Source organism: Amphiura filiformis, chromosome 19 (genome assembly GCF_039555335.1).
Source record: "Amphiura filiformis chromosome 19, Afil_fr2py, whole genome shotgun sequence".
NCBI classification, from domain to species: domain Eukaryota; kingdom Metazoa; phylum Echinodermata; class Ophiuroidea; order Amphilepidida; family Amphiuridae; genus Amphiura; species Amphiura filiformis.
Window position 1 is genome coordinate 27,991,679 of NC_092646.1, and position 19,879 is coordinate 28,011,557.

The 19,879-nt window shown below is 35.3% G+C and overlaps 2 protein-coding genes across 2 annotated transcripts in view; one reads left to right on the top strand and one right to left on the bottom strand.

Annotated features, from left to right (window-relative positions):
• The window catches only part of LOC140141134 (aminopeptidase O-like), a 32,715-nt gene extending 27,150 nt beyond the window's left edge, over positions 1-5,565 (bottom strand). The window contains exon 1 of the mRNA XM_072162930.1: positions 5,474-5,565. The gene's annotated coding sequence lies outside the window, so the exon portion shown is untranslated. The remainder of the gene's footprint in view (positions 1-5,473) is intronic.
• Positions 5,566-5,897: 332 nt separating this feature from the next.
• Positions 5,898-17,300, top strand: LOC140141135 (BTB/POZ domain-containing protein 19-like). Its single transcript, XM_072162931.1, has 6 exons — positions 5,898-6,025; positions 10,888-11,098; positions 12,048-12,230; positions 13,324-13,455; positions 15,956-16,081; positions 16,929-17,300. Exons 1-6 carry the CDS (start codon positions 5,943-5,945, stop codon positions 17,064-17,066), a joined length of 873 nt encoding a protein of 290 aa, XP_072019032.1. The 5' UTR covers positions 5,898-5,942; the 3' UTR covers positions 17,067-17,300.
• The last annotated feature ends 2,579 nt before the right edge of the window (positions 17,301-19,879 follow it).

Here is a 19,879-nt window from a genome sequence, read left to right on the forward strand (position 1 = left end):
AAAAAATTTTGCCAGGGGGATGGTTCATACAATCATCCCCCAATGTTGACAACTGAATGTGGGTTTTTGACCAAATTAACCTAATATTTGGCCATTTCAGCCCAAAAGTGCCATTGTTTGCGCGCATTTGTAACATAAACTTATTCTGTCGCCAAAAGGTGATGGCTTCCCTATACTTCAAGAAATTTTTTCCAACCTCATCCCCCAATGTCGAAAAGAAATCTACGCCACTGATAATTTTAATTTGCAACAAGTTTGATAAATCTCATCAACTTTCATTTTAAAATTCTTATAAAACAATCAGAATTTAGGGAGTTCAATTTTCCAATGCAGGTTACAATGTAGGGTAGGCTAAGTAAATACACACCTACATGCCAGAAATTAACTCGAAAAAGGTCTTATGCATTGTGATGTGGAAGTCTGTACTGTACATTGTATGAGATACCACTCTTTTGATGTTTGAGGTTATGTGTAGTGATTTTAATTTATACTGCATAATATTTTTACATGTTTGAATTTGCATCTTTCTGAATCTCATCAACGTTCATGTTATTCACAAAAAATTGAATTTAGGAGTTCATTAAATTAGAATTGTCCTGGTCCCAACTAAATTATTTTTTCCCAAGCTGAGTCCTGGTGGAAAAAAAATCTTATTTTCACCCTTGCTCAAAACATTTGCGATTGTTATTAATTTTTGTGGTCCTATAGTTCTTTTTATTTGTTTTTGATGAGAAATTGTTTTACTCCTGTATATTGCCTTTCTATAATATACTAGATTCTCCTTCATTCTGTAATGCCCCATCATTTTTTTCAATGCCATATCCTGTGAAAAAGCTTAAAACAGGCATCCCTGCTGTTTGTCACGATTACTAATTCTCATTCATAACCTCCAGAACAATTCTAGATTCTAGAAACACAATTGGGCTACTTGGCAATCGCTTGCCGCTACTCAAAAAAGCATGCCGCTACTTGTCTAAAATTGGGCTACTTTTGCCAGTCTCAGGCCGCGGCAGTAATTTGATGTATTTTCCTTTCAATTTAGCCGATTTATAAAGGTTTCGAGTCTTTGAAGCTCCAAATTGAAGTTACAATGGCTTTTGTGACCATTTATTGATCGGTCAGTAACTTCCCAGTAAGTACCGGAAGTTTGAATGTCAAGTGCTTTTCCGCCCAATTGGGTGTTTTATGCTCTAAATTGGGTAAATCCGCTTAAATATCCATTATTAGGCGCTTTTTTGAAGCTTGAAAATTGGGCTACTTGAGAATCCTTTACCGCGGCCTGGCGAGTCAATGCGCCACGCCTTGACACTGAAAAGTTTTGGCAACACTGGAAATACCACCAGTGTTGCTGGATCAAGTCATCACTCATGATTAGGAAACCAGACAAGAAGGTTTCAAAATGTCGAGTCTCCATAAAATGTGAGTACTTTGTACATGGATGTTTATAGAACTTAGCTACAAATTGAACATTGATCTATCCACATTAGCCTCTTCCAGAATAACCTCATGAATATATGCGATGCGTGCGATCCAATTATATTTTATTATTTGCAAAAACGCGAACGCAAATCGAGGTCATCTCACATTTGACCGCAAAATGAGTAATTGTTCCTAAATTGTAAATATTAGTAACCTACACGCGCCATGTTGCTCGTCAAACAAACTGAGCTCGCGTTGGCCACCGTATTGGGATTGTGTGCTACCGTATTTGGACAGATTGTGATTCACACTTCTGTTATTGGTCATCCTATTTTAGCCTATTCGATTTTGGGAAAGGTAAAATGTAAAAAATGTTTATTTTTACAAACTTTTAAGGAAAACTTTGTTTGTTTTTTCTTTGAAATTTTTTTTTTTTTTGTTATGCAAAAGTGAAGTGATGGAAATTGATGGTTATGAATAAGGTTTTATAACTTTGTATCAATAATACATGTACATCGACCGGGCATTGTGAAAATCTTAACATTTTGCTTTAGACCTCGGAATATCCCTCGGTTCCCAGGCAAAATGTTTAGTTTTTTCACAATGCCCTCCAAATAACCGATGCGCAGTTATTATTACTATCCATGGACAAAACGTATTTAAACATATTTTAATTTATTTAAACTAAGGTTTGAGACATTTTCTTGAAGTTTACAGATTTTACAGATTGAGTAACAACATCAATATTAAAATTAAATGCTTTTGTTTGACATGCAGTTTTTATCCTAAAATTGAAAATTTGTTTTGTACGCTCATTTTGAATAGTGACGCAATTCTGCATAATTTATTCAAGATGGCAAATTTCTTAAAAACGTGATGCATTTTTCTGAAAAAATTTCCTAATTTCTCAAATTCTTTGCCACTTTACTTTCACTTGCCACTCGAATCTGATCATCTTTTCATGTGACTGAAGTGATACTGATTTTATGTACCATACATTTCTTGCGTTAAACTTTCCAGTTCTGAGTTCTTGTTTTTTGAGACAAAAACTCATGAGAAAAATAGTTGTTTTCACTTGTTTTCAAAATATTGCTTTTTTTTACTCCATAATTTCCCTCATTTATTGAAGCCCTCTCCTCCTTCCAATATATTTTTAAAACTATTTGGCAACTGTTTAGCCCCCGGGGTTTAGCCCTAAGGCCAAGTAAAAATATAAACATGTTTCTCGTCCAGGCTTTTGAAAAAAAGGAGGAGGGGCTTTTTAATAGTTAGTATTTAGCCCTGTATTTTGCGTAATTTTTCATATGTATACACGTATATGTACGGTATACAAAATTGACTGCAAAAATGGAGTGAGGCCTTTTTCATTTTATTGTTCTGGTAGGTAGGTAGGTAGGTAGGTAGGTAGGTAGGTAGGCCCCCTCTAATAATCACAGAACCTTCCAAAGGTGTTTCTTTAAGAAGGTACGGTATTTAAAGGTTCCTAGACATCTTTCAAAAAATTTTATAATTCAATTTCAAAAAAAGCAACCTCAAAAAAGGAAGTGGGAGGGGACAAGAAACATGTTTTATTTTTTACTCGGCCTAATGCAATAACTACACTTGATGCAAAAGTAAAATGTAGTTCTTAAAATAATAGCAAAGGTGGTCTATCACCGTTAAAGTTGAACTTCCTTGGATTGGAACTCAAATTCTGTCTGTTCATATATGGTCATTTTCACGGTAAAGGGTGTAACTTTGGATTTTTAACATTTTGATCCATAGTGTTCTAATAAAGCCACAGAATTCCATGATTTTTGGCCACATAAGTCATCTAGTTAGCAGCTACCTTGGGTAGCATAATCATCTTTGGGAGTTACTGCGTTCAGTTTTAGCAGGCTTAAATGTACTTAATATTGCCATTTTGAAAAACTATAAAAACAGTAACATTTTTGTAAAACCCTGTGTTTTCTTCAGCTAGTTCATGGATAATTTTTCTTATCCTGAAAGTATGGTCATATGTTCAGTAAACACTGCCACATTAGATTTAATTGTGAACAGCCCTGTATTTTTGAGATTTGTCGTTTTGGGGGCTTCATTTTCCGTTAAAAATTGTTTACAAACTTTGTGGGTATAGTTTTGGTTCATAATTCTTGGTTATTTCTTCACTTCTTCTTGATTCATAACAGTTGATATCTTAACTTGAAATGGGTAACAAAAATTAGCGTAATTTTTCATATGTATACACGTACATGTACGGTATATACAAAATTGACTGCAAAAATGGAGTGAGGCCTTTTTCATTTTATTGTTCTGGTAGGTAGGTAGGTAGGTAGGTAGGTAGGTAGGTAGGTAGGTAGGCCCCCTCTAATAATCACAGAACCTTCCAAAGGTGTTTCTTTAAGAAGGTACGGTATTTAAAGGTTCCTAGACATCTTTCAAAAAATTTTATAATTCAATTTCAAAAAAAGCAACCTCAAAAAAGGAAGTGGGAGGGGACAAGAAACATGTTTTATTTTTTACTCGGCCTAATGCAAAACTACACTTGATGCAAAAGTAAAATGTAGTTCTTAAAATAATAGCAAAGGTGGTCTATCACCGTTAAAGTTGAACTTCCTTGGATTGGAACTCAAATTCTGTCTGTTCATATATTAGGCAACCTTTGCTCTATTATCTCAGTTGACTCATTTACATCATCCACATTTTAAACATCAACAGAATATAAATTATAATAACATGCATTGCAAAAAATGACAACGTCAATCTTCTGAAAAACGATAGCTATGACTCTATACTAGCTTCAAAGGCGTTATTATTCAATTTATTGTCACAATAATATTGTGTGCAAATTCAAAAGAGCTAATTACTCCTGAAGTCAATTTATCTTTTTTTTAAACAGCATATTATTCAAAATAATGACAGGTGGATTGGAACCTTATGATTCATTTCGCTATGGACTAAATTTTAACTTTCGCATCAAGGTTTAGTTTTTCATCATGGTTAAAAAGTTGCCAAATACTTTTGAGTCAAGGTTTAATGTATTGGAAGGAGGGCAGGGCTTCAATAAATGAAATTTTGGGGTAAAAAAACAAGGTCAAAACAACTTTTTGAAAACAAGTGAAAATGTCCATGTTGCTACATGTAGGCAGTTTTCGTCTCGAAAAATAATGTTAAATAATCAGAAAAGCAAGAAATGTACCTTCATAAAATAAGCATCACTTCCGTCACATAAAAAGATGACCAGATGATTGAAAAGGTGCTACACGAATGCTTCGGAGCTGGTATCACCGCTTTTTGCATCAAGCTCTTTTAGTTTTACATCAAAAATACTAGCTATAAAAACATGAATTTTGGAACAAAATAAAGCTTTCCGATGGAATAAAAGGTAAATTTGTACAGTTGAAAACAAGTTTAACATGGTTGAGAAAGTTTGATTTGATAAATTAGCCATGTTAACCTAATATACTACTAGCTCGGATGGTAAAAGTCAGGATCGCCATATATTTTTTAAGGATAAGCTTACAATATTTTACCCTTATTGCCAAGTTAAATTCAAGGATATATCGTTTTGATCACCTTGGTGATTACACCTGAAGCATGCTTTTACTTGGTAAGCTTACAATACATATAATTTCAAACTTTCAAGAAATTTTAAGCTTTTGAAAATTAAAAACTAAAACATGTAATTTGTAAAATGGTGGTGCTCAGCAGCCTGCCTGCGTTTGAAAAGTAAGAAATGCAGTGATCATAAAAGCTACTCTATTTCTTCAAAATCATCTTTTTCGCAACATTTTAGACCATACTGAAACATCAAGTGCATTTCAGTTACAAACAAGTAAATTACATTTCAGTGTAGGCGCACGGAACCTTTCCATACCCGTAGCGGCATTCGCCATTCGCACGGACTGCGGCTAGCGTCGGCCGATTCGGTTCAGGATGGGCGCGTTAACCGCCAATTGAAATCGCCTCAAAATCAAAATTCCTGAAATACCCTGTAATTATATCATTTTCAAATTAATATAATAAGCAATAGCTTTAATTTGCAATGCAATATGGGTCATCAAATGTTACATACCGCTCAATTCTTGAATTTAATTTTCGCTGATAACGGACGAATGCGAATAATTTTTCATGTTTGTTGACATTCTAAGGTCAAAGGTAAAAGGTCAACCAGGGCTTCAGCTAAATGCTGTTCTGGTAATCGTTATTACTCCTCACTTAGTAACAGTTTTACCTTTTATTATTTAGTCCAAATGAAATAAATTCACAAAATCAAGGACTGTGATCTTATTAACACTATTTTATGCAATAATATTGTGTAATTATTTAATTTATACTTCAATGTTTTCAAAATTACACGTTTTTATAAGGTAATGAAATAGATCAAAGGGGGGAATATTCTCAAAAGTAATAGCAACGCTACTCGGCGATCCGCATGGATTATGAAGACGACAACACAGGAGCAGTCGACATTGAGTGCCAAAAATAAATCCAAGTAATTCACAGATTTTTACTGTTCACAGGTTGATACACAGCTAAACGAAATGGCAAATGAAAAATTAATGAAAGGGGATGTTGTACCCTTTGCTAAAAACATGAAAAGACTTGTAAATCAGCGAGAATTCAGGTAAGCCTAAAAAAGTATTCACAAACATGACAAATTTGTTTACCACACAGACACATGCACAGCACAGTCATGACAGTCATTGTCTTGAATTGGAAAATCTTCCTTCTTTTAATCTTCCAGCTGAAAACAAAAAAACACTCAAAAGTAGGATCAGAACAATCAAAAGTAATAACAAAACAAGCTGAACCACTCCAAAACAAACTCAAGAAATTTTTAGAAAGCTAAAGTATATTCCACTTTTTTATCTGAGACCACTATAAATACACTGCAAGATTCTCATCTGTGTGACGCCGATGTCACCAGAATGTCACTCCATCGGAAACTACACCTCGGTTTTCCATATCGCCGGTCCGAAATAGCCGGGTAGCCAGCCTCCTAGGTTTCTACAGAGTGACTTGGCGCGGTGACTTCTCGTGAGGAGAGTCACACCGGTGTGACTACGCCGACTGGGCCTGGGTGCTCAGTACCCGGCGCTTTTGGGTTGCCGGTTTTGCTTTTATTGCCATATTTTTATATTCTCTTGATTTATTCAAATAATATTCTTTATTTCTTGCTTTTTTTAGGGGGTTAGGGAGGGGAAATTGCAAACTGGACTTTAAAAATAAGGGAAATATTAGATGAATAAAATAAATTTGTTAGTAAAAGAAATAAACATGATCAGTAAACAAAGTATAATTCAATAAACTAATATGGTGAATAAAATACATTTTTGTTAATTGGTGGTTATTTGAATAACTAAATAAATAAAAAGTTAAGAAATAAATAAACAGGAAGAAACCAATAAGCGAAGAATAGAAGAAACACTTCAAAGAAAACAACTTGAGAAAAATTGCAAATAAAGAAGTTAAATGTAGGAATATTATAAGAAGCATGTAGGCCTATTGATGAATTAAAATATTAAATGTGTAAAATAAATAAATAATTATAACAATAATAATTCATAACAAGCATTAATATTTGCGTGATAAAAAATGAGACAATTTCAAACAAACATTGCAACAGGCCTATATTGATGTGACAATCGATTTATAGGCATAATTTGATAACGTAAAAAAATCAACATGAAAAACAAATCAAACTAATATAGGCCTATAAAAACACCATTTTGAAAAACGGAAAAAGAAAATAGCACAAGCCAAAGTTTTGCATAAACTTACGGCAGTAAAAGTATAAATTTGCAGTAGACCTTTCAGGAAAGTGACAAGAAGTAAAACAAAATGCATGCTAGGCCTATAAATCAATTTTAAATATAACAGAAAAATTCTTGCTTCAAAATAAGTAAAGTTTTGGCAAATCAAAATGTATAAATTGAAAATGCTAGGCCTATAATAGGCATACTTTTGTAACTTCGCTGAAAATTAATATCTCTTTTAAAACATTTAAAAACACAATTCGTTTTAAATTTAAAAAAAAGTTTCAATAGGCCTATATAACATTATCATGCAAAATATTTAAAAAAAATAGGCCTAATTTGATAGCAAAACATGTCATCTAACCACTGAAGTAAACAAAGCAATGATATAAGTTTTGTGGGAAAACAAGGAAACAAATAAACAAAATAAAAATGTTTGAAATGAAACAAACAAATAAACCAAGAACAAGAACTGCAAATAAAACACACACAGTTGATGAGATTATTAAACAGGCAGCACGAAAAGAATTAAAATATTATAAAAGAGAACAATAAATAAATGAAACAAAATGAATCGGAAGTCTCACAGTTGAAATATAAATGATAAAGAATGCAAAAGCATGATAAAACAAAACAAAAACAAAGACGGCAGTAGAACCAGGACCGCGACACTCCGGCACTTGTTGGAAGACATCTAGTACAGCAGACAGTACATGTACAATGTGATTTTCTCATTTATAATTAGGATTACGTCATTGCCAGAGCTTGTTTATTTGTTCATTAGAATGATTGACAGCGGTGGGGCGGACTTATACGCTTTGTACCGCTCACAAAACAAAGCTCTGGCAATGACGTAATCCTAATTATAAATGAGAGAATCACATTGTACATGTACTGTCTGCTCACTCTGCTGTATTAGATGTCTTCAACTGCGGTAGAGCACGGTATAGGCAGTTTGCAGAGAGTGTCGCTTCTCTACCTATTTTTCTCGGGTAGAACCACAGACCCACTGTACAGCATGCATCAATCAATTAATTATAAAACCAACTCATTCCATTCATGAGCGTATACAAGCAGTTAACAAGCATGATACGCCAGATTTGTCATCATCAGCGCCAGTATTTGGTAGATATCGCTGCCCCCAGAGTGTTCGAACTCATAACAGGGTTCGGTCAACGACCTTTTGGCAGCATAGTCACCTTGAAGTTCGCCGCCTGGGCACCGAGCAGGCGACGCATGGGACACTGGCTACGGAAGTCACTTTGATGTGACTACAAGATGTGGACCACTGTCGGAATCTAGTCGGTGGTGTCATCATGAGTTGCCGATGCGGCATCGAGCAGGTAACACATCAGAGGCTAGCAGATGTAGTCACTACGTGATGACACTGCTGCATAGTACCCTACTGCCTTGTTTCCGATGTAGTCACTCTCCTGTAGTGACTCTGTCGGCCACCATAGGGTAGGTTATTCTGGAGTGACGGCGGTAGTGACTTCAGAGTTCCAGTGCGATGTAGTCACTCTGTCGCCAGGAATTTTGCAGTGTACTTGTTGGTCTCAGCTTTTTATATGATTGATGATACACGGGAATGGGACAGGCAAATTATATTTACTACACCCAGCTTCACTTGCAATGCTTGTGCCCTCTTGCTTGAGTATTAAGACCTCTTCCTAATAAGACCTGACTTTATTGACTGCATTCAAGTGTATTCATCATGATTCGTCCAATTTTCAGCTTATTTTGGTCAATACCAGAGATAGGCATGTTCACAAAATTTTCAAGTAGGATATTTCACATGGAAATTATTTTGTTTAAAAAGGTGATTATTTAACTTAAAAAATGAGGGGTCAACCATGTCGGTAGGTCAAAAACTAGCTAAGTTATGGGCAAATGTCTGTTTTAAAAACTGCACTTTTCTGCGACCATCATTGACAATGCCTTACAATGACTTAAAAAACAAAAAAAGCATGTAATGCATCATTTTTTACCACGATGATCCATTTTACACAAAGGCGATTTTATTTTTTGAAATCTAACTTTCACTGCATGCTGACCTCTGTATCAAGGATAAAGTACCAGCACTTTTTAGACTACGTCGTCAAGTTTCTGGTGTCCAAATTTCAAATTTTTGTATTTCCCTATGGGGATTACACAGTTAAGCGATTGACTGTGAGCTACTGTGGTCCAAACTTTTTGGATTGAATGTCGCCCTCTATAATAAGCAATGTGGACATGTCTACCAGAGAAGAGTCTGGTCTTACAAATGGTCTTACTTTGAGTTTTGAGTACCCATCGTAAGTAATAGGGATAAGGCCCTAACAGTCAATTTTGAGTTTCCGTCGATAATTTCTGAAAACAAGTGAGGTAACTTTTTCATTATTCATTATTTTTCTGCCTTTTATTATAAATATGACCCACAGCATACAAAATGTGTTATTTGCCGCTCACTCAATTGAAGATGGATGGTTACCCCAAATGAGCAAGGTTGACTTTTCCACAAAAAATAAATGGATATTCATCATTTTTTTTGCAACTATTACCAGTTTTTATCTGTATTTTTTGGAAAATCACAATAATGAATTCAAGTGAGGGTCAGAAAATGAAGCGAGGGCGGGTGACGGGAAACTCAAAATCGACTTTCCTTGGCCTAATAATACTACAGGGACCCTTTGTAAAGTTATCTAATAAAAAGGTATGAACGGTATTCGTAACTTATGAACAGTTTTTGATACTTGAGACAATTGCTTTTAATATTCATCCATAATGTTAGAATGTAGTCTACGTTCTGATGAAGTTTTTGGTGTACATGATGCAGTCATTTTAATTTTAAAGAGGAAGCCCCATCAGAGCAGTTCTAGGGTGAACCAAACCTGCCTGGTTATTATAAAATTAGTCAATAACCATGATAACCAGTTCATACATACACGCTATGTAACAGCGTGATTGGTCGAGAGCCGGGCATAAACAGCGTTTATGCCCGTGTCCCGGATGTGAGTCAAAAATCATGTTTTTTAATAATATTACTTATAATATTTTGTTATTATTTCGATGAAATAAGAATCACAAAATGTTCTGGTATGTATGAGCGGGGATTCAATATCATGAACTAAACCCCTATTTATGCCCTCGGGCCGCAAGCGGCCCTCGGGCATAAACAACCGTTCAGTCATGAAAATATATGAATGAACCTAATTTATCTCTGAATTTGACAGTGTGCTATTTGATGCAATAACATTAAAACATCAATAGCAGTCTGTCAAATTCAGAGACTGTACCTTATCACCATTATTAATTAGTTAACCAGGCAGGTTTGGTTCACCCAAGAGGAACTGCTCTGATGGGCTTCCTCTTTAAGCTAAAGTCCTGATATCTTGCTCATACCAACCCACACAATTTCTATCTTTGTTTAGGGGCAAATTTCAAGCCAATTCCTTGCTTTAGGGTGTTTTTATAATGTCTAGATCCTTGTTTAGGGGCAAATTTAAAAACCAAATTCCTTGCTAAGTTAGTAGTGTTTTTATTTGAGTAAAATCCTCGTTTCATTTTGAAAGTCAATTCATGCATTAACTTTTATACATGAGTGGGTCCGGGGTGGACAAACACACTCGAGACCCATCAAAGTTTCAAACTAGTCACTCTCGTAATATTTAAGATCATACGGTACATAAATTTGCATCTTCTTATCGTACTTGATTTAGTTTCAATTTGTGTCCTTTTGTTTCTGTTTCAGCGATATCAAATTTATAGTAGGCGAAGGTCGACGCAACATATACGCTCACCGCTGCATACTGGCTTCAAGATGTGAGGTGTTTCGTGCCATGTTTGCTGATCAGAATAATGAAAAGGACATTCCATTTGTGATGTCAGAGACTGACCCAGAGGTCTTTGTGCTACTCCTAGAATTCATATACACCAACTGTGTCACACTTCATGGGAAAACAGTAAGAGTTTATTAATTTTCCTGAGTAGTTGATTTTGTCTTGGGTAGTTCTTCCCCTTTTGTCTCTGGAAAAGTTTGAACATTCAGTTTGCTTGAAACTGGACATGAGATCTTTGTCATGGTATCAAACCATGGGGATGTGAGTGAGAGAAAGGATCAAGAACTTGTACTTGTCTTTGGGCACTAAAGATTGACTTCATAATTTTACTCACCCCATGGTTCATATAAGATGATCAAAATATGTGACGAGTCACAACAAAAGGTACTTCTTGTCGGTTGCTACATGCGTCTCTTTTTGAACATTGCAAGGGTAAAAATCAATCAATATCAGACCATCATAATTGGTGGTCAGTTCAAATCATCCTCAAGGTAACGAGGGTTCAGGAATGTCCTCTCTTTGTTAACAGTTGGCTAATATGTGTACCTATACAAATTGCAATGCTTTGATGTCCACCATTTGAGAAGGGTTTATCTAAAGCAACCAAAGATTAGAGCTATATAACCATTCTATAGATAATATCCTATTATCCTCTTCAACAATAGGATTATAGAAAGAATAAAGTTAAAAAGGTGTTTGACTTGCACTACCAAAATATGATCTATGTAGGTACCGACAAGAGGTATCTTTTGTTGTGACTGGTCACATATAAGTACAGACACCATGTGCATTCATTAAGGATATATTCCAGTTGAAATCCATACACACCCTATGGAAGACATGACCTTAATCTTAAAAACAAGAATATGTTGCACTCGATAGAAAAATATTCTTGTATCACACTCAAAGCCATTCAATATTATAAATACTGCTTTTCTCTCACACTTGATTTCCTGCCAGGCTCAAAAAGTATGTTTCCCCTTTTTCCTGAAAGAAGGGGAAAATAAAGTTGATATTCCTCCTTAAATTCTCTCATCCATCTTATTAATACCTTATTTCATACTCCATCCAGGCAGTGGACGTCCTAGCATCTGCTATTGAATATGGCTTGGATGAGTTGCGGAGACTATGCATACAATACCTAGTAGAGAATCTATCCATGAACACAGCATGTGAAGCTATTCAAGCAGCTGTCACATATGGACAAGATGATCTGAAACAGAAAACACTGGCATTCATTGAGAAACACACAAAGGTAAGATTGTAGTCCATTTGCGATGCGATCAAGCTAAATGAGTCTGATGTCGATCAAAATCAAAATTCAGTTTTCAATTTCATTACAGGAGCCATTATCAGAGCTTTATTTTGCTGAAACCCCAACGTATAAAACCTATGGTTCCAGAGTTAAGACCACTTTAGTGTTGCTCAGAACAAGAAAATACAAAGGAAGTTTTGGCTACATCTCAAAATCAATATTCCCGACATCTATCTAATTTTGCTTGATCACATCACATTTGGCTTCCTCAAGAGAGGAAGTTACACAAATTTCCTTTGCACATGAATCAACACACACGATTTCATAATACTTGCACTGGAGGACGCACTGAATTCACTCTCTTGAGGAAGCCAAATGGACTATTATAGTGGAGGCAGGTGTATTTTGGGAGACCTGTAGGTGTTTTCAATCCCCAAGTCTGCTCCAAAAGTGAACATGAGCTCAAATCAAAATCGGAAAGTTCAGGAAACCAGCTCATGTGCACCCAAAGAAGTTTAACTAAATGCCTAAGTCATTACGTTGCCATTTTTTTTACGAATCATTGAACTTGGTGTAGCGACCAGGGGGAAAGTAGGTACCACCGTCCAACAAAATGACAGACAAGCATGTCATGAATTTGTACTCTTTCAATCAAAAATACAGCTTCAACACTGGGGTGTTTTTAGTTAAAATATTTTCCTAACATATTCAACTAACACCTCCGCTAATTGGCACTTAGAGAATAAACGATAGACATTTTTATTTTGACTATCCTCTACCGTGTGATGGACGACAGGCAGGTCCAATATTTTGAGTAGTGGATGCCGGCGCATTTATCGGCTTTAGATTTGGACAAATTGAGGGGGAGAGAAAATGGACTGGTAAAAAGTTCATTACTTTGCAACCAAGATTATGCCAGAGACTTTGGGGATTTTAACTGCAGTAAGCTTTATAGGTACTGAACAAGATATAGTGATGGTAATAACCTAATTTTCAAACTTTAAGAACTCAATTCAAACTTTGGTCTCAGTGGATCAGATTGTGTCACATATTATCATTTTAAATCACTGTCATCAATTTTTATTTATTGTAGGATGTGTTTAAGACAAGAGGCTTCCAGGAGCTTTCAGAAAAATCTTTGTGTGTTGTACTACAGAGCAACAAGCTTACCTTAGATGAGTTAGATGTGCTAGCAGCAGTCAAAGATTGGGCAGCCGTCAGTTCAGTAAGTAGACATCCCAATGGGCTATTCCATTGAAATCCACACTACCCATGTGGACGATTTTGGAAGTATGTTCCACAGAGGGAGTATGAATTTTGAATGGAATTAGCACGTTAGGCACCTCCATTTGAAACTCACTCTTCCTCTGTGGAAGATTCAGGTTGAATCTTGCTCAGAGAGTGTTTGAAATTCAAATGGAGCTGCCTAAATTGCTAATTCTATTTAAAATTCATACTCCCTCTGTGGAAAATATTTCCAAAATCTTCTACAGGGGTAGTGTGGATTTCAAGTGGAATATCCCAATCAGTGTTCTGGATTACTAGAGCGTGGCTCTGGTTAAAGTTCCCGCTTTTGGTGCATGAGGTTCAATTCCAGATGGTGCAGAACTTTATGGGACAATGACTTAGGAAAAAAGTCTTGAATTGAATTGCCAACATCTGTAGATTAAATTCAGACGTCCCCTCTACTCAAAGTAGATTTCTCTTGGTTAACATATTTTTCTTTATCATGAGACAACATATAGTGACCATATCAGAATGTGATACATTCAGTCATACAGCTGGTTTGACTGTCAAGTACTCCCCTCCAAAAGACCCTGCATCTCATGGTTAGCATATGGTCATTTTCACGGTAAAGGGTGTAACTTTTGATTTTTAGGGTCAAAATTTCAAACCACTTAAATATGTTTCTGTTTACTGTAATCATGCATAGAAGCAACTTATATTCCAGTAAAATCGTGTTTCAAGGCCTAAACCTTTTGATTTCTGATAAAAAATTGACATTTCCATAACATTTTGGTTAAAATCTAAGAAAAATGTATTTTACATAAGCTCAGAAAATTATGACATGAAAGCTGGAATACATGTGAAATCCCATTCCAAAGTAAGTCAACAGATATAAGTTAAATTTATACCATGTTTTGCTATGTTTGTAATTGCAATTTTGAAAATTTTTAACATCAAGGGTCATTTGCAATGGAAATTTCCCAACCTTAAACATATTTTTTAAGTTTTAATTGGGTTCCTAAAATAATTTAAATGTCTAACTTCATGTACTTGTAAATACTACTTGATGAAAGGAACCTCCCAGCCAAGTTTCACAGAAATTGGAGTTATTTTTTAGAATTGGCAATTCAAGCGATTTGTGTTTCGGAGGCTTCAGTTAACAACACAGGTGATCATAAAAGTAAAATATTTGGCTAACTACTACAAGTTGACATGAAAAAATAGGTAAAAAATATCACAATTACCAATTTTCATGCTTTGCTTCTAAGTATTGAATTTCAGTTGTGACAAAAATTAAATTATCACAGCAAGTCATTTTTTTTTTTTGTTTGGAGGCTTCATGTTTACAATGGTTAAACATGGCAGAAGTAGTTTTTTGAAAACAACACTGTTGGGATCATCTAAGCTGTTATTTTCTTGTGTGTATTGAATCAATGATTCTATGCGGCAGATATTGCAGATTTATAACATGATAATTTTTTCACCCATTTGTTAAGTATGGTGTTATTTGCATGTGAAGCCTCCAAACGGGCTTTCTTGGATATCAGTATATTTTTCAAGCATTAACCATAATATCAATTTTTTTTAAATTTATGACATTCTGCACATATCATGCAACAATTACAATGCAGATATCAATATGGAACATACCAATTTAGATATGCATAGATGATAATTAAGTTTACTGTTGTTTCGGAGGCTTCATTTGTTTCGGAGGCTTCAATTGTTAACGGAAAGTTTGTATTGGGTCCCATTTTCAAACGGTGATATATATCTCCATGATTTAAAAACAAGTGACTTGAGGATCTACTTTGCTACATTTTGATAAATAGATTGGATGAGCTCTTTTATTTATATTTGCCCAAGCTTGCTGAACAGTTTGTTTCGGAGGCTTCAAAAAAGTTAACGGAAAGTCGGCTCTTTGAAGTCAAGATTTTATAAAAATTTTAAAAGCTTGCAAATCAACTAATTTTTGTTACCCATTTCAAGTTAAGATATCAACTGTTATGAATCAAGAAGAAGTGAAGAAATAACCAAGAATTATGAACCAAAGCTATACCCACAAAGTTTGTTAACAATTGTCAACGGACAATGAAGCCTCCGAAACGACAAATATTGAAGTCCGGTTCTCAAAAATACAGGGCTGTTCACAATTAAATCTAATGTGGCAGTGTTTACTGAACATATGACCGTACTTTCAGGATAAGAAAAATTATCCATGAACTAACTGAAGAAAACACAGGGTTTTACAAAATGTTACTGTTTTTTACAGTTTTTCAAAATGGCAATATTAGGTACATTTAAGCCTGCTAAAACTGAACGCAGTAACTCCCGAAGATGATTATGCTACCAAAGGTAGCTGCTAACTAGATGACTTATGTGGCCAAAAATCATGGAATTCTGTGGCTTTATTAGAAAACTACGGATCAAAATGTTAAAAATCCAAAGTTACACCCTTTACCGTGAAAATGACCATATCTTATTTTTCTTTCTCTCAGGCGGTATCTGGTGACCCTGTTCAGAAGGTGATACGTCCAGTGATACGTTTGGTTCGGCTTGCATTACTATCACCAGAAGAGTTACAGCAAGTGGAAAAAGACCATGAGAAACAACAACTTATTACTGTGAGTATTAAGCATAGACTATTACAAGCTAGACTATACACCAACAGGCAAAGTCCCTGTGCTTGCATGCAGATCATAGGGTCATGTTTGACAGGAAATATTTGGTGATTTTCTCATAAATTTGGGTAATTGTTGCCCAATTCCAAACAGTGGCATTCCTTCCATTAATTGCTTTAAAAAAATATACACTTTCATATCTTTGTTATTTTAATACATTGTGAAAATAAAGTCCAGATACCGTAGAATTCTATCTACAAGCATGCCTCTAAATGAGTGGTTTTCTTTTACAAAAGAGACAAATGGCAGACATCCTCCACAAAAACATTTGGGGTGAGTTTGAGCAACTATGTTACTGATTACAGGTGACTCTACAATTGTGTAATTGTAAGACCAAATTATTTTTATTTCTTAGAGGAGGGTGTCTGCCTTCCATGTCTTTTTTCAAAAAACACTCATTTAGAGGCATGGGGAGGATGGATTAGTGTAGTGGTCTTCTCACCACTACACCCTAGGTCAATTCCCCATGTTGCCACATGTGAGTTTGTGTGCTCCGGTTTTCCTCCTGCATCTAAAATCGGACCTCTTTGCATATCCTTGTCCTGTCATATCCGGTTGGCATCCCTTTAATTTAGTAGCTTCTGATCACTATTGGGCTTTGCCTGAATGCCTGGCTTTGCCGGGATGTTATAAATAAATAAATATTTGCTTGTAGATGGAATTCTAACAGTATTTCCACTATGTGATCCTGCTTTCAGTGCATCCTAAACAAACAAAGTTTGAATCAAAATCTCACAGAGCAGCTATGACATTTGATAATTTTTTTTTTCTTTCACTGTTCATTTTGCAGATGGCATTGATATCTTACGCTTGGAAATTCCATGCTCTCCACACCAGTGAAAAAGGCAACTTGCTAACAACTTTACGAAAAGGCACAAAAGCAAGAAATACGCATCAAGGACTCACTCCATGGGACAAAGCTTCATGATAGTCACTGAGGAAGTCAGATGAGGGAGCTTACATTAAAGCAGAGCATGCAGTTTCAGTAACAGTCTATGCACAAATGTTTTTATAGCATGAGTACAATCTCTGTTATCCGAACAATGGAACAAACCACATCCTTTTATAGTAGTCCATCTTCTATTGTCATAGGGGGTTATTCAATATTTTCGCTATTTTCCAATACGAACAAAGTGTACTTACAAGGGGATAAATATAAGCATGGGGCATATACATGAAAGAAATTGAGCAAATTTATTCCTGCAAGAACATTGTGAAATTTCACCATTTTATACATTTATGTCTCTCGAGGTGGAGGGAGATGAAAAATAAGTTTACTTTGCACATGTTGTATGGGATAATGATGAAAATATTTAACAACCCGGTATCATGAGATCACCATGCTGCTTTGTTTTTGTATCTTGAGTGAGTGACATGAGGCATCAGGCAGTGGCGGTATGCATTCTCTTCTTTGAAACAAGGTCATCAAGGTATGTACATTCTGGTCCATTTCGCTGTGACAAAGTTTTAGCTTCATTTGGGCTGTTCCATTTGAAATTCCACACTCCTTATGTGAAAGATTTAGCTAAAGTCTTCCACAGAGGGAGTATGGGTTTCAAATGAAATAGACAATTGGGGTACTTCCATTTGAAAAACTCCCTCCAGTTGTGAAAAAAATTGGCAAAGCCATAATGTATGTGGAGTATGAGTTTCAACTTAATCAATGCTAGCCAATTCCATTTGAAAAGCACACCCCCTCTGTGGAATACTGCTCTTAAATCTTTAACAGGGGTATTGCAGATTCAAATGGAATAGCGCATTCCATCGTAACCCAGGGAACACAAAATGTTATACAGAAAATGTTTAAATGTTGGCTTCATATATAAAGGCTCATAATTACAATCCAATATGGGGGATTTTACATAGTGTTGCATACTGGGCTATACAAAGCCTTGCTCTTATGCTGTGAGAATTTCAAATGACTGAACACAGTGTGCCACTTTAGACAAGTGCGTAATTATGTGCGTCTACTATGCATCCAATAACCTCCCCTTGGGGTGTGTTATCATGGTTGATTGGCTGGTATTCATTCATTGGTATTCTCTCTGTATAGTCTCGTCACTTTGGTACAGTCAGAAATTTCATAATTATGTATTACAATCAAGCAAAAGAAAGCTATTCACTGTAGAAGTAGTAATGTAACAGGGTTAATAGACCATTTCAAATCAAGGTCATGAATTCATAAAAAAGAAGCCCTTGTGTACTGGTACTTGAGCCCATCAACATATATTTTGTATTTTATGAACTTTGACAAAGCATGGCCCAAACCTTAACAACCAAATGCAAAAGAATGGGAATGCTATAATTCTTTTTGTCATATCTTGAAATAGGGTTTAGGAACAAACTACTCATTTGCTTGATCACGTCAGAAAGTGTGAGTAACCTTATCAGTTCTCTTGCCATATTGCATGTATATAGTTATTTGAATTTGTAAGTTATACATGTATGTGTTGCAGGCAGTGGTGTACCAACCTAGGAGCAGATGTTGATCCCCCACCCACTGCTCAAAATACCGGGGGGCAAAATTTACCAAAAAAATTTGTGATATGATGGACATCTTCCTTTTAGCCTGTTTTAGGACACAATTATCATAATTTTAGCATTAAGATGCATATTTTGTGTGTTTGCATCGCGGTAAACTGGTCAAATAATTACCGAAGCAGGCAGTAGGACAAATTTGTAATTTTGCCCACCTTGTACACGGACCACCACTGTTTGCAGGTTGTTAGTCAAATTGAAATTGAATTATTTGAAACAGTTAACATGGTTGTGCACTCTCAGAATGTAAGTTCTCGTAACTTCTTAATTATTGAAGGTAGATATATAAAAGTATACATTTTTTGGAAGAGAAATTAATCAAGTATTAAAGGAATCTAAATAAATGTGTTTTAAAAAAGAATTCAATTCCAGTTGACAGTATTTTTACACGGATATAAACGTTAAATAGGGATGTGATTTGTTACAGAGATATTTCATTATGATTTATGGATATAGTGTGTTTCGTCTCAAGTTGAGACTAACGGCATGTTAGATTTTGCACAGTGCTGTACGGTGCGACCAATTTAGGCGCATTGGCTTATTTTACATAAGCTCAGAAAATTATGACATGAAAGCTGGAATACATGTGAAATCCCATTCCAAAGTAAGTCAACAGATATAAGTTAAATTTTATACCATGTTTTGCTATGTTTGTAATTGCAATTTTGAAAAATTTTAACATCAAGGGTCATTTGCAATGGAAATTTCCCAACCGTATACATATTTTTTAAGTTTTAATTGGGTTCCTAAAATAATTTGAATGTCTAACTTCATGTACAAATACTACTTGATGAAAGGAACCTCCCAGCCAAGTTTCACAGAAATTGAAGTTATTTTTAGAATTGGCAATTCAAGCGATTTGTGTTTCGGAGGCTTCAGTTAACAACACAGGTGATCATAAAAGTAAAATATTTGGCTAACTACTTCAAGTTGACATGAAAAAATTGGTCAAAAATATCACAATTACCAATTTTCATGCTTTGCTTCTAAGTATTGAATTTCAGTTGTGACAAAAATTTAATTATCACAGCAAGTCATTTTTTTTGTTTCGGAGGCTTCATGTTAACAATGGTTAAACATTGCAGAAGTAGTTTTTTGAAAACAACACTGTTGGGATCATCTAAGCTGTTATTTTCTTGTGTGTATTGAATCAATGATTCTATGCGGCAGATATTGTAGATTTATAACATGGTAATTTTTTCA

What these genes read in the sequence shown, in the direction of transcription:
- LOC140141135 (XM_072162931.1), top strand. Translation starts at nt 5,943, where the DNA reads ATGGCAAATGAAAAATTAATGAAAGGGGATGTTGTACCCTTTGCTAAA. An exon ending in TCACACTTCATGGGAAAACA is followed by an intron (nt 11,099 to 12,047) that starts GTAAGAGTTTAT and finishes TACTCCATCCAG; the next exon opens with GCAGTGGACGTCCTAGCATC. An exon ending in TCATTGAGAAACACACAAAG is followed by an intron (nt 12,231 to 13,323) that starts GTAAGATTGTAG and finishes TATTTATTGTAG; the next exon opens with GATGTGTTTAAGACAAGAGG.